The 11287-nt window shown below is 43.8% G+C and overlaps 1 protein-coding gene across 1 annotated transcript; it reads left to right on the forward strand.

The window, feature by feature from the left end:
- Positions 1 to 318: 318 nt before the first annotated feature.
- Positions 319 to 10733, forward strand: SCCPDH (saccharopine dehydrogenase (putative)). Its single transcript, XM_005489724.4, has 12 exons — positions 319 to 620; positions 795 to 907; positions 1694 to 1774; positions 2212 to 2341; positions 3941 to 3990; positions 5400 to 5530; positions 6068 to 6185; positions 7102 to 7221; positions 7353 to 7409; positions 8367 to 8478; positions 9304 to 9385; positions 9819 to 10733. The coding sequence occupies exons 1-12, from the start codon at positions 395 to 397 to the stop codon at positions 9922 to 9924; spliced, it is 1326 nt and encodes a 441-aa protein (XP_005489781.2). The 5' UTR covers positions 319 to 394; the 3' UTR covers positions 9925 to 10733.
- The last annotated feature ends 554 nt before the right edge of the window (positions 10734 to 11287 follow it).

An 11287-nucleotide genomic window follows, 5' to 3' on the forward strand; every position in this document is an offset into this window, starting at 1 on the left:
TTTGAGCAACCTGGTCGAGTAAAAAGTGTCCTTGCTCATGGCAATGCATGGCATGCCCATGCCATGGCAGGGGGGGCTGATCTTTAAGTCCCTTTCACCCAAACCATTTTATGACTCCCTAGGGCCTCTCCCTATAAAGGTCGCACACGCCGCTGGGCTCCAGGCCCCTCGGCCGTACCGTGGCACATTTCTCCTCTCCTGTTCCGTTAAACGCCCCGGGAGGCCGCGGCGCTGCCCTCGCCGCCCAAGCCGAGCCAAGGCCGCACTCGGGCGGGCGGGCACCGGCGCAGCCCGAGGGGGCGCGGGGCGGGCCGGGCCCGGCGGGGCGGGGCGGGGCGGGACCGTCGTGCCAGCGCTGCCCGGCGCTGCCGCCAGTACGAAGGCTGCTCGCTCCATGGCGGCCCGCGGTAGCACCATGGCGGCCGGACGGGTCTACGACATCGTGGTGTTCGGCGCTTCGGGCTTCACCGGCCAGTTCGTGGTGGAGGAGGTGGCGCGGGCGGCGGCGGCGACGGCCGCCGGCGAGGGGCAGCTGTGCAGCGGCCGCCTGCGCTGGGCCGTGGCCGGGCGGAGCCGCGAGAAGCTGCGGGCGGTGCTGGATCGGGCGGCCGAGCGGCTGGGTACGGGCCGCGGCCGGGGCTGGGGCGCAGCGCCGCTGCCCGGGGAGGCCCGGCGGGTCGGGTGTGCGGGCAAGGGCTGAGGAGCGAAGCGGGGCGAGCCCCGGCGCTGCGGCGGGGAGGAAGGGGCTCGTCCCGGGCGGAGCGGTGTCGGTGACCGCGGTCTCCGGTGCGCAGGGAAGGCGGCGCCCGGCGAGGATGTTGGCGTGCTGCTCTGCGATGTGAGCGACGCGGGCTCGCTGGCCGCCATGGCGAAGCAGACCCGGGTGGTGCTGAACTGCGTGGGCCCGGTGAGTGCGGGATGCGGAATGCGGGCGGTGCCCACGGCCAGTCCTCCCCCGGGGCTGCGGGCGCCGCACCGGGGCACCGGGAGCGGCCGCGGCCGCGCAGGGACAGCGCAGCTGGTGGAACTCGACCCCGGAGTTCCCAGTACCGCCGTGCAGTGCGGTGGCCGAAGGGTTTCCCACCGCCGTCGCAGTGGTGCGGGTCACGGATAGGTGTCCGCAGTGTAATACTGCCGAGATGGCGTTCAGTCTCATAGGCAGCCTAAGATACTGATGGTAAAGTTTGTGTTGGGCCAGAATGTCATTGTTGCTAGGGTTAAGCACGGAGCTGGAAAAGGGGCCCACAGGCTCGCTGCCAGAAGCGCTTGGCCCTTTTAAAACTCAGAGTGGCAGCAATGCCAGTGCATTCAGAGAGCATCAGAGTGTGAGGTGGAAGTTGGGTCATGACCATCTCTTTGAAATTCAGTGTTTAAGTAGAGAATATGCTGATAATAAGAGTGCAGGAAGTGTAAAGTGAAATTAGTGGCAGTATTCAATTGGTCTTGGTGATCTGATAAGATTTCATGAGAGAAATCAGGTGCAGTAGTCTGCAGCAAGCTCCATTGGCAGCAGTGAGGTTTATGTTTTCTTCTCCCCACATTCCCAGGAAACAGAAGTGCTCTTGCATTTTAGCCCCACTTAGAAAAATCGATATCACTTCTATTGCAGAGATATACTTTAGGTAAAGCACACTGGGTGAGTTGTGGTATGTGGGTTTTCTTTTGTTACATCTGGTGTTCTTTCCTTCTACAGTATAGGTTCTTTGGAGAACCTGTGGTGGAAGCTTGTGTTGAAAATGGTGCAAGCTGCATTGACATTAGTGGAGAACCCCAGGTATGTGATGGTAAAAAACATTACTTTATATCAAGGCTCTGAAAAATAAGTGTTTGTTTAGTTTGTTTCATGTTTCTGCTTGTATCTGAACATGAAGACAAATTCTGCCTCCCGATCTACAATTTCAAGATGCAGTAATTATTTTAAAGTACACTATACTTGGTTGTGTAGTTTTCTTGCTTTTAAGACAGCCTCTTTGGGTCTCTGTGGAAGTTCCAAATTGCTGAATATGCTTCTGTTCCTCTGTTATGATACTACATAGGAATTTTGTCTTTTCTTTTCACTGCTGTGAAACTTTCATACTACAGATCAGGAATCGTATATATCTGTCAAAAATACTTGAAGCCTATGATGTGACAGTGAAGTGCTGATGGCTGATATTGCGTATGGCCAAGAATGAATTTCAGCTTAAAATACTTGTTCTGGCTGTGTTTCAGTTTCTGGAAGGAATGTACCTGAAATACAACGAGAAAGCTGCAGAAAAAGGTGTATATATCATTGGAAGCTGTGGGTTTGACTCCATACCGGCGGATATGGGAGTACTGTACACCAGAGACAAGCTGAAAGGTGACTAGAATATTTTTATGGTGGAAAAAGAATGCAGATTATGCTCTCATCTGGTTTCCTAAAGCAGCTGTGGTCCTGTGGAAACTCCTTCAATGTCTCTTTTTGCCTGCCTTTACCAGGTGACCAGTTTCAACCAAATGTGTGTGGTAGAGAGAAATTGAGTATCCCATTGGATGGGTCATTGGATAGGGGAGGAGTCATGGTCCCCTTGCTCACTGAGAGGGCCCTGTGATGAGCCCAGCTGTTCAGAGCAGGCTGCTAATAACTCTGAACTTGTGGCTTCCATCCCCACAAGGGCATTCCCTCTATGGTGCTCATGGTTCCCCTCCAGCTCAGAATATTCTGTGAATCTGAGAGGACAGAATGTTCGGCTGTGAGCAGCAGGCTGCTCAGCCAATGTCTGGATGTCCCTAGGCAGCCTCAGCACAACTGCCACTTGTGCAGTGAGAATCTGGTTGGGAAGACACAGTGGGAAGGGGTCCACAGACTGGGGGATAATCAGGTTTCCCAAGTTTCCTTTTTCAACTGCAAGCTCTGAGAAGTTGTTTTGTGAGTGTAAGTAGCAGTGCCTTTGACTTTTATAGCAGCTAGAGGGTAACTGAAAGACAAATGCATTTAAGAAAATATGTGAGAGGGTTTAATTCTATGTAAATAGTGCTCGATCCTGATCCCAGATGAGGATACTCTGTTCATCAGGTCTGACTTTCAGTTGGGAGGGCCCATAAGAGTATCCAAATGTTTTGCTTTCATGGGCTATTAAAAAGGCTGCTAAATGGGATCGATTTACATTGGAGTCAGCATTCAGTTGAAGAAACCTCAATTCAGATCTGACTGGAGAAGAAACAAAGTATGGAAATGAGTATCTGGATGTTCATGAGGTTGTAGTTTGATGTTTGATACCTGTTTTGAATATATGTTTTAACTCTTCCTATTTTGACTTTATGGCATTACCTCAGTCTATCCAGTTGCTTACTATACTGAAATTTATCCATACAAATACAGTTTTACAATCTCAGAAGGAACTAAGCAAAGCAAAACAAATCAGAATTTGGAGGCATCGTGTTGTTCTGCTGTTCATCAAACTAAGCATTCTTTGCAGAACACTATTTTAAACTACACTAAAATGAAATATTTTCTGTATTATGGGTTTTTGGGAGGGCTGTGGGTTGTTTTGGTGGTGGATTTTTTGTAGTTTGGGTGTAACGAAATTTTTAAGTTCAAGTTTGCTTTCACAGCCTACATCATCTTTTATTTTGAAACTTGGAGGAAAACTAAATGTGGCTCTCAATATTACTTTCCTTTTTTCAGTGAATTTTTTACATTATCTCATTCATTAGATAAATGAAAAAAAATTAATGAATGGAGGTAATACTAGTGACCTGTATTGAAGTAATTTACACAAGAAATGTAATACTTGCTAACTCAAATAGCTGTGCATCTTAATGTTACATTGCTTTGAGATAAAGATGTAACTCTGCTGATAATGTCAGTGGCCTGCTGTTTTGAGTCTACCAGAGCATTCTCTGGCTTTGCAGATTAATGACTGCATGTGCCAATATGCAATATTGAAAATATGTAATATTTTCCCCTCCCTTACAGGTACCTTAACTGCTGTTGAGAGTTTCCTGTCGGTGAAATCTGGGCCTGAGGTTAGTTGGTTTCTTCCTTCCTGAAACTCAGGAGTATTTGTGATAACATCACCACAGCCCATCAGAATAAATGTTGCTACATTAAGTCAGAGCAAGGAGCAAGCTGGCAGGTCTTTGATAAGTCTTAGAACTTTATTCTTTAGGAGCTACTGAAAGTATCCTAAGCAAACAGGTCTGTAAGGTCTGTTTGCAGAGCTGTCTACCTACACTTTGCTCCGGTAAGCTGCTCCAAGAACTATTTTGCTTTTGCAGACATGTGGGAAGGATTCTTACACAAGTGAAACTGTAGCAGGTCCAGAGTGTATTGCCAGTAATCCTAGTGTTAGGCTGTTTGGGGTTTTTGTTTGTTGGTGGGGGGAAGGTCGTTTCAATATACTTTATTGCATGTAATGATAATACCTGTGGATAGTAGTTGTAATAATTCTGATGCTGTTGTTAAAACAATGCAACAATGATCCAAGTCAGTCTTGATGCCCAACAGCCAAACACTCTCCTGGCATGAGCATCCATCTTGCCTTACAAACCATTTTTGTTCTTAAAAAACATCTGGAGGAGCGGAGGAAGCCCATAGAATGGGAGCGTAGTATCTGTTCAGCAACAGGGGACAGGAGTTCCTGGGAATGTATAAATCTATATGTTGGATATGAGGACATATATTTAAATATATAGCATAAGTTCAAAGTGTTGGTAAGAAATGGATTTCAATAATGAGAATTAACTGCACTGAGATGTAGTTATGAAGAGCTACAGATATGTATTACATTCTGTGGGTCCTGAATATGTTGCAGGTCATGTGGAAAGAGGGGTAGAGATTGTGTCGTGTCTGGCTGATGTGGAGTTCATTTCCCACAGCAGCCCTCACAGTGCTGAGCTTTGTTGGCAGCTGCAGAGGTGTCAGTAACACAGCAGTGTTTGGCCCCTGCTGAGCAGCGCTGGCACAGCACTCGGGCTGTCTGTGCAGCATTCCCCTCTCTCCCCATGGGCTGGGCTGGGCAGGGTGCTGGGAGGGGACACAGCCCAGACAGCTGTCCCAAACTGCTCCAGACTCACCATTCTGCTCACAACAACGGCTAAGGGAAAGGAGAGAAGGGTAGGGGGGAGGCATTTGTTACTACCACACCTTTGCTTCCATATGCAGCTTTTGCTTTATTAACTCACCTTTATCTTTACACACAAGGGATTTTTCCATCTTATTTTCTCCTCTCCCTGTCTTAGCTTAGAGGAGAGTTATGGAGTGTCTTGGTAAGCACCTGACATCCAGTCAAGATCAACCCACACCATTTCAATACACTATCATCATAACATTTATATGTAATAATTGTAATACATGTAGTGATTCTAATATTACTAAAATAATCCATGAAACCTTTAAATACTGAACTAATTATTGTTTCATGGTATGTCACAAGGGTCTTGGTGTACATGATGGGACCTGGAAATCAGCTGTCTATGGCCTTGCAGATGAAGCCAGCCTGAAGAAACTTCGAAAACAGATAGGATATGCCCCTGTTCCAGTAGTTGGTGCAAAGCTTAAAAAAAGGTATAAGCATAAGATGTGGAATATACAGTCTCCTAACTGTTCCAGTATTTATGCTACAGATTTCTACAGTATTAAATACTGAAAAGATGCAGTTAGGACTTTAGTATAGTAGGAACACAGAGATGCTTATCTAGTAGAAGTGAAGATAAGTTCAGTTTTACTGACTTGTTCATATCTTACTGAAAAGAGAACACATCCCATCATTTACTGGGTTTCAAAATTAATGCATTTTAAAGGACTTCTAGTGACAGCTTTTTATTTCAGAAGTGATTAGTAGAATGGAGGGAAAAAAATGAAAAACTATTGTATTGATTATCAAATTCATCCTTGATATAGTACATATAGTGAATTATATGTAGTGAATTTTGAGTGAGCCAGGGATATATTTGGAATTGCTTGCTTTCAGTGAAAAGAGATAATGTCACAAAAATTCTTGAGAGAAAACTGGTAATGGTAAGGCCATTATGGTTAGTTTCTTTCAGTTTGTGTGAAGATTGGAACAGTTTTTTTCTGACTTAATTTTTTTTTCATTTGCAGAGGATTTATGTTTTACAGTCCAGAATTCAAGGAGTACTGTCTTACATTTATGGGATCTGATGGTTCTGTTGTGAAAAGGACTCAGCGTTATTTGCACACTGAGTTGCAGCAAACACCTGTAAGTTACTGTTATTTGTGCACTGTTTCATGCTACTTGAGACTGTGGCTGATGAGCCTGCCTTTGCTAACATGATAGTTATGAGATTGTCATGTCATGTTCTCCTGCTGTCTATTTCTTGGTATGTATTTGTAGGGAATGGAAACCTTGAGTCACAGGAATACTTGAAAGGTAGCCTTCATGATAAATATATTAAATTCTGCTTCTGTGCAGAGACTTTTCTTGTTGTATCAGCAGAGCTTCTAAAAGCATCATAATTGTAGTCAATGGTAGCTATAGCCAGCTCAGTATAGTATAGTAAATGTTCTGATACATAATTCATATGCTGCTCATTTGTATGTTAAGATTTCTTTGATGCTTGGGTCTCCAGTGTGCAGAGTAAAGGCAGTGTGAAGTAATGGTGGTGAAAAAGATGATTACTTTTGTTTTCCATGGTTTCCTGAGAGGAGATGAGCACTAACAATGTGTATAACTGCTGTGCAGAATCACAGGCATCAGTTCAGCAATGAGGGTGAGATGGTGCTTTAAAAATGCACTTGGAAGCTACAAATGAGACAGGCTTGCCAGTCTATTTCAGATTCTCTTTACAAAAAGCACAAGGAGGAGAAAAGATCTAGGAAAGAAGGCTGAAATTGGATGCCAGAACACATCTTTCTGTGAAGTCTTCTGTTCTTGTGTACCATGTCTGCTCCCTCTTCACTCTGTAGTTACATTGTCTTCCCAGAATGAATGATAAAGTGAAGCATTCTTCAAAACAGTTCCTTAGAGCTAAGACAATTGTTTAAGGCCCTGTTTAAACCAATGTGTGTTGTACAAAATAACTGCATCTTACTTACAGGGTAGATTGATTTAGAAGAATCAATTGATGGAAAAAATTAATGCAAATTCTATCACTAAAAATACATTCTTGCTTCAGGTCCAGTATGGCGCTTATGTGACCGTAGGTGGTCTTGGCTCTGTTATCAAGCTGATGTTTCTGGGCATGTTATTTCTTCTTCTGGTGAAGTTTAACTTTGGAAGAAAACTTCTGACAAAAGTAAGTTTTCAAAACATAAAATAATTTAGTGTTTGGAGATATTGGAGATATTTTTTTTTTCTCCCTCTTATTTACTACTGGTCTTTTTTTGTCTTTTTCTTCCTTTTTTTCCCTCTCTTCTATTCATACAGTACCCAGAATTTTTCTCTGCTGGACGCTTCTCAAAGAAAGGACCAACCCAGAAGCAGGTAACTGACTGTTTCCTACCACAGTTATAGAACACATTGGTTGTGGTAATGGTGGAATAGTAATTTGGAGTCAACTGCTTAGCCTCAAAGAAATAATTTCTAGATGAATCACAGAATATTCTGATTTAGAAGAGATCCACAAGGATCATCAAAGTCCAGCTCCTGGCCCTGCACAGGACACCCAAGAGTCACACCATGTGCCTGAGAGCGCTGTCCAAGCACTTCTTGTCAGGCTGGTGACACTGTCAGGCTGTGCTGTGGCCACTTCCCTGGGGAGCTGTTCCAGTGCCCAGCCACCCTGTGGGTGAAGAAACTTTTCCTGATATCCAACCTGAACCTCCCAGACACAACTTCAGGCCATTCCCTTGGGTCCTGTCTGGGCACCACAGAGATCAGTGCCTGTCCCTCCTCTTCCTCTCACAAGGGAGGTGTAACTGCAGTGAGGTCTCCCCTCAGTCTCCTCTTCTCCAGGCTGATCAGACCAAGAAGCCTCAGCCTCCACTCATACAACTTCCTCCCTAGGTCCAAATGCATGTTGTGTGCCTGTTTAGATAGTTACTGGATATTTAAATAACCACACCTTCTGCTTTTAGACATCAAAGTGTGTGTAACTCCTGTGAGGAATAAATGGATAATGTTGCTGGGCCTGATGTATTTCCATGGATGGCTCAGAGCACTCTATCAAAGGTGATGACCAAGGGATACTGATTAGCAAAAAACCCAGGACTGGAAGTACTGAGAGAACAAACAGACTTTAGTACAAGGCCAGTGCAACAAAGTGGAAGCAGTTAAAAACTCAACCTTTTAAGCAGTAATTCAAAATAACTCCTTTCATGTTTAAATGGATTATAGTCTTTGGCAGGATTCTATATATAGAATTTGGATACTTTTTACTTGTGCTTTTCTGGTAGCAACCAGTTTCTCTTTTGGTGACCATGCTTGTCTTGTCCACTACAGATGGATGGAACCTCTTTTACAATGACTTTTTTTGGTGAGGGTTACAGTGAGGGACAAGATCCCCAGAATGCCAAACCAAATGTGAAGATCTGCACTGAGGTGAAAGGACCAGGTATGTATTTTGCCTAGCATTCCCTGCTCTAAAATACAGTTGTGATTGCACTGCTGTCCCTTTCACCCTTGAGAAGCACCTGCAACACGAACAAAGCCAACTGCCTTTACAGTGTGTTAACTTGGATACTAGAATTCATTGTGACCTGCATTTTGAAATAGCCAATTCACTTGCATTCTTGTGAATCTCTTCCCTCTGACTTTCCCTGGTCTGATTTTCATTTTTGCAGAGCAGACCTTTTGAAGGAAGAGGGCTTTAAGAATAGTTTTTAGCTGTTACAGCCTCGACTTAGTACTTTGTTTATTTCCAGTTCCCAGAGAGTGAACTTCAACAGGTCTGGTATGGTACAATTTCTGACTAATACATAGTTTTGTTCAGGTTATTCCTTGAGGGGAGATGACACCTGAAGTTTGGAGAGAGCAAGAATGCACATTCAGAAATGAGTTACTGGAGCATAGCTTTGAATAACTAGAGATGTGGCAGAATGCAAGTGTTGCATAGTGAAATTCTGAACTGAATACATGATGGGGAAAGTTCTTGTTGTGCCAGAAAGCCTTCTGTCACCATGATGTGGTCACTCACAGTTGTGTAGTTAGAGGCCATTATGTGAAGTAGTATTTGTCTGGATTAGATCTGAAGGACTTCACCAGCTACTTGGTCTGTTTACTAGGTAAAAAAAAGCTGTTCTTAAATGGGAAAGGCTGTTTCATTGCTAAAGACATTATTCTCCAGAATGCTGTAGGGAAGAGCAAAGATTACATTCTACATTTCAAGGCACTGTATTTCATTGGGGGATTTTGGTTTGGTTTGTTTTTTTTTTGTCAGAGCCTGGATATGTTGCTACACCAATTGCGATGGTTCAAGCAGCTCTATCTCTTCTGGAAGATTCAGCTTCTCTGCCTAAACGGTAAGTACCTTCTCATGCTGAGCAGCTTGCTCTCCTTAAAGCTACTGTGTGCAAATGTTTCTCTTTGAAAATACACTTAATCAGCCCTGTGGATTTGTGTTACCTCACCCAACTGGCTGTGCAAGGGAGATGCTTCACTGCAAGCTGATTTAAAGCCACTTGCTCTTCACTAGCCAATCAGTAGTCACAGGCTTTTAGTCAGGCCTTGGCCTCAGTGTCTTTATGTCCAGTTAATGGAGTGGTTTCTATAGAGTTTGCTGGATGCAGAAATGAACCTATGATTATAACCACCCTGCCAAATTCCTCACCCACTCTCTTCTTGGACTAAGTGGCTTTTTGTTTCTTAGTCAGGGAAGCACATCTCTAGCTTAACAAAAGGTGTCCCTCAGTCACTATGCCACTAATGTTTCTCCCATTTGATTTTCACTTACAGGGGTGGTGTGTATTCTCCAGGAGCTGCCTTCTCGAAAACAAAACTGATTGATCGCCTCAACAATCGTGGTGTTGAGTTCTCTGTTATTAGCAAGCCTGAAGTCTGAAGTGAGAACATAACTGTATGAACTAACACCTTTCCTGGGTATAACTCTAATAAAACCCATTTGGCTGCAAAAGCCTAATCATAAAACAGTTTCACTATGCTATTGTTTGCAGCAGAAACAGAAGAAAATCCAAGTTAAAAGCTATAATAGTATTTGCTATAGTGAGCAAACCCCTAAAGGGTGGGTATTGAGTGTTAATTCACAGACCTATTAAATTGGTAACTTCTTGGGTACTAATTCTGGAATCTTAATCTCATTATCTAAGTTCAAGTTCCTACTTCATGGACCCACTACACCATCTGCTTCACAAGTAAGCATAGCTGCCTTGCTTTGCCCCATTCTGCAACTATGTAAAGCAGGCAGCCTGGAAACAGAAGTGCCTTAGCAGATAAGCTACTAGTTATTTCTAATGTATGTTTGGTATTTGTCTTTATTAACATCTTCAATTAATCTTTCCTTTATTTAAGAATTGTTGTTAGCGCAGATCTATGTGTAGTCTCTGTAGTTAGGTAAGTAGTCATGAACTGTATTGTGCTTTTGCTTCTGTAAAGAAGGAGGCTTGTTCTGTTGATTGTTTTTGGAATCTGACCTGATGTGATCCAGGTTCTGGGTGCACTGACCTGTTTCTCACTGCTTGACACTGTGGTTGATGAGCCTGCTTTTTTTGTCAGCCTAAGAGTGTCTTGTCCTTTTGTCTGATTTCTGGGTTGGTATTTGTGGGCAATGGAAGCTTTGAGTCACGGTAATATTTGAAAGGTAGCCTTCATAATTTTCAGGAGTGTGAACACATTAAATTCTGTTTCCATGTAGAGGCTTTTTTTGTTTTATCAGTAGAACTTGTAAAAACTGTGAAAGTTACGCTGAGATACTTAAGGTCACAAAAGTCTCTGTGTCCCTCAGCTGTATCACACTGACCTTTATTTTTCTGAGGCAAATCACATACAGATTGATGCTTTGTAGTCTCATAGCTGTGTCGAAGATTGCCTTATGGATGTAGATCACTATATGGTGGGGTTTTTAGGTGCTGCTTCTTAAGTTTATGCTGTCACTGCACTGTCTTCAGTAACCTACAGTTAAAAAATGTCTCTTAATGCTTTATTCAGTAGCAAGCAGACTGATTTCACACCGAGTTAGAAGAAATTCAAGACACAGAAAAGCTGCTTTTCCCTTAAGACCACCCCTGAATGTGAAATATACGTACCACCTCACAGCTGAGAGTTTATGTATTTGAGGCACAAGGATCAGAGCAGTCCCTATGTGCAATTCACATGCTCTGTTTCTGGTATTTCTCTTCAGAATTGACCATTTGACCAGGGGCAGTTTTCCAACACAAGGTGTGTACACAGCCAGGGGTGCCCATTGC

The sequence above is a fragment of the Zonotrichia albicollis genome, chromosome 3, assembly GCF_047830755.1.
Source record: "Zonotrichia albicollis isolate bZonAlb1 chromosome 3, bZonAlb1.hap1, whole genome shotgun sequence".
NCBI classification, from domain to species: Eukaryota; Metazoa; Chordata; class Aves; order Passeriformes; family Passerellidae; genus Zonotrichia; species Zonotrichia albicollis.

Bases quoted from the DNA above. Each gene is read 5' to 3' on its own strand.
- SCCPDH (XM_005489724.4), top strand. From the start codon at position 395: ATGGCGGCCCGCGGTAGCACCATGGCGGCCGGACGGGTCTACGACATC. The intron at 6,186-7,101 runs GTAAGTTACTGT...TTCTTGCTTCAG, and splicing joins CTGAGTTGCAGCAAACACCT to GTCCAGTATGGCGCTTATGT. The intron at 8,479-9,303 runs GTATGTATTTTG...TTTTTTTGTCAG, and splicing joins CACTGAGGTGAAAGGACCAG to AGCCTGGATATGTTGCTACA.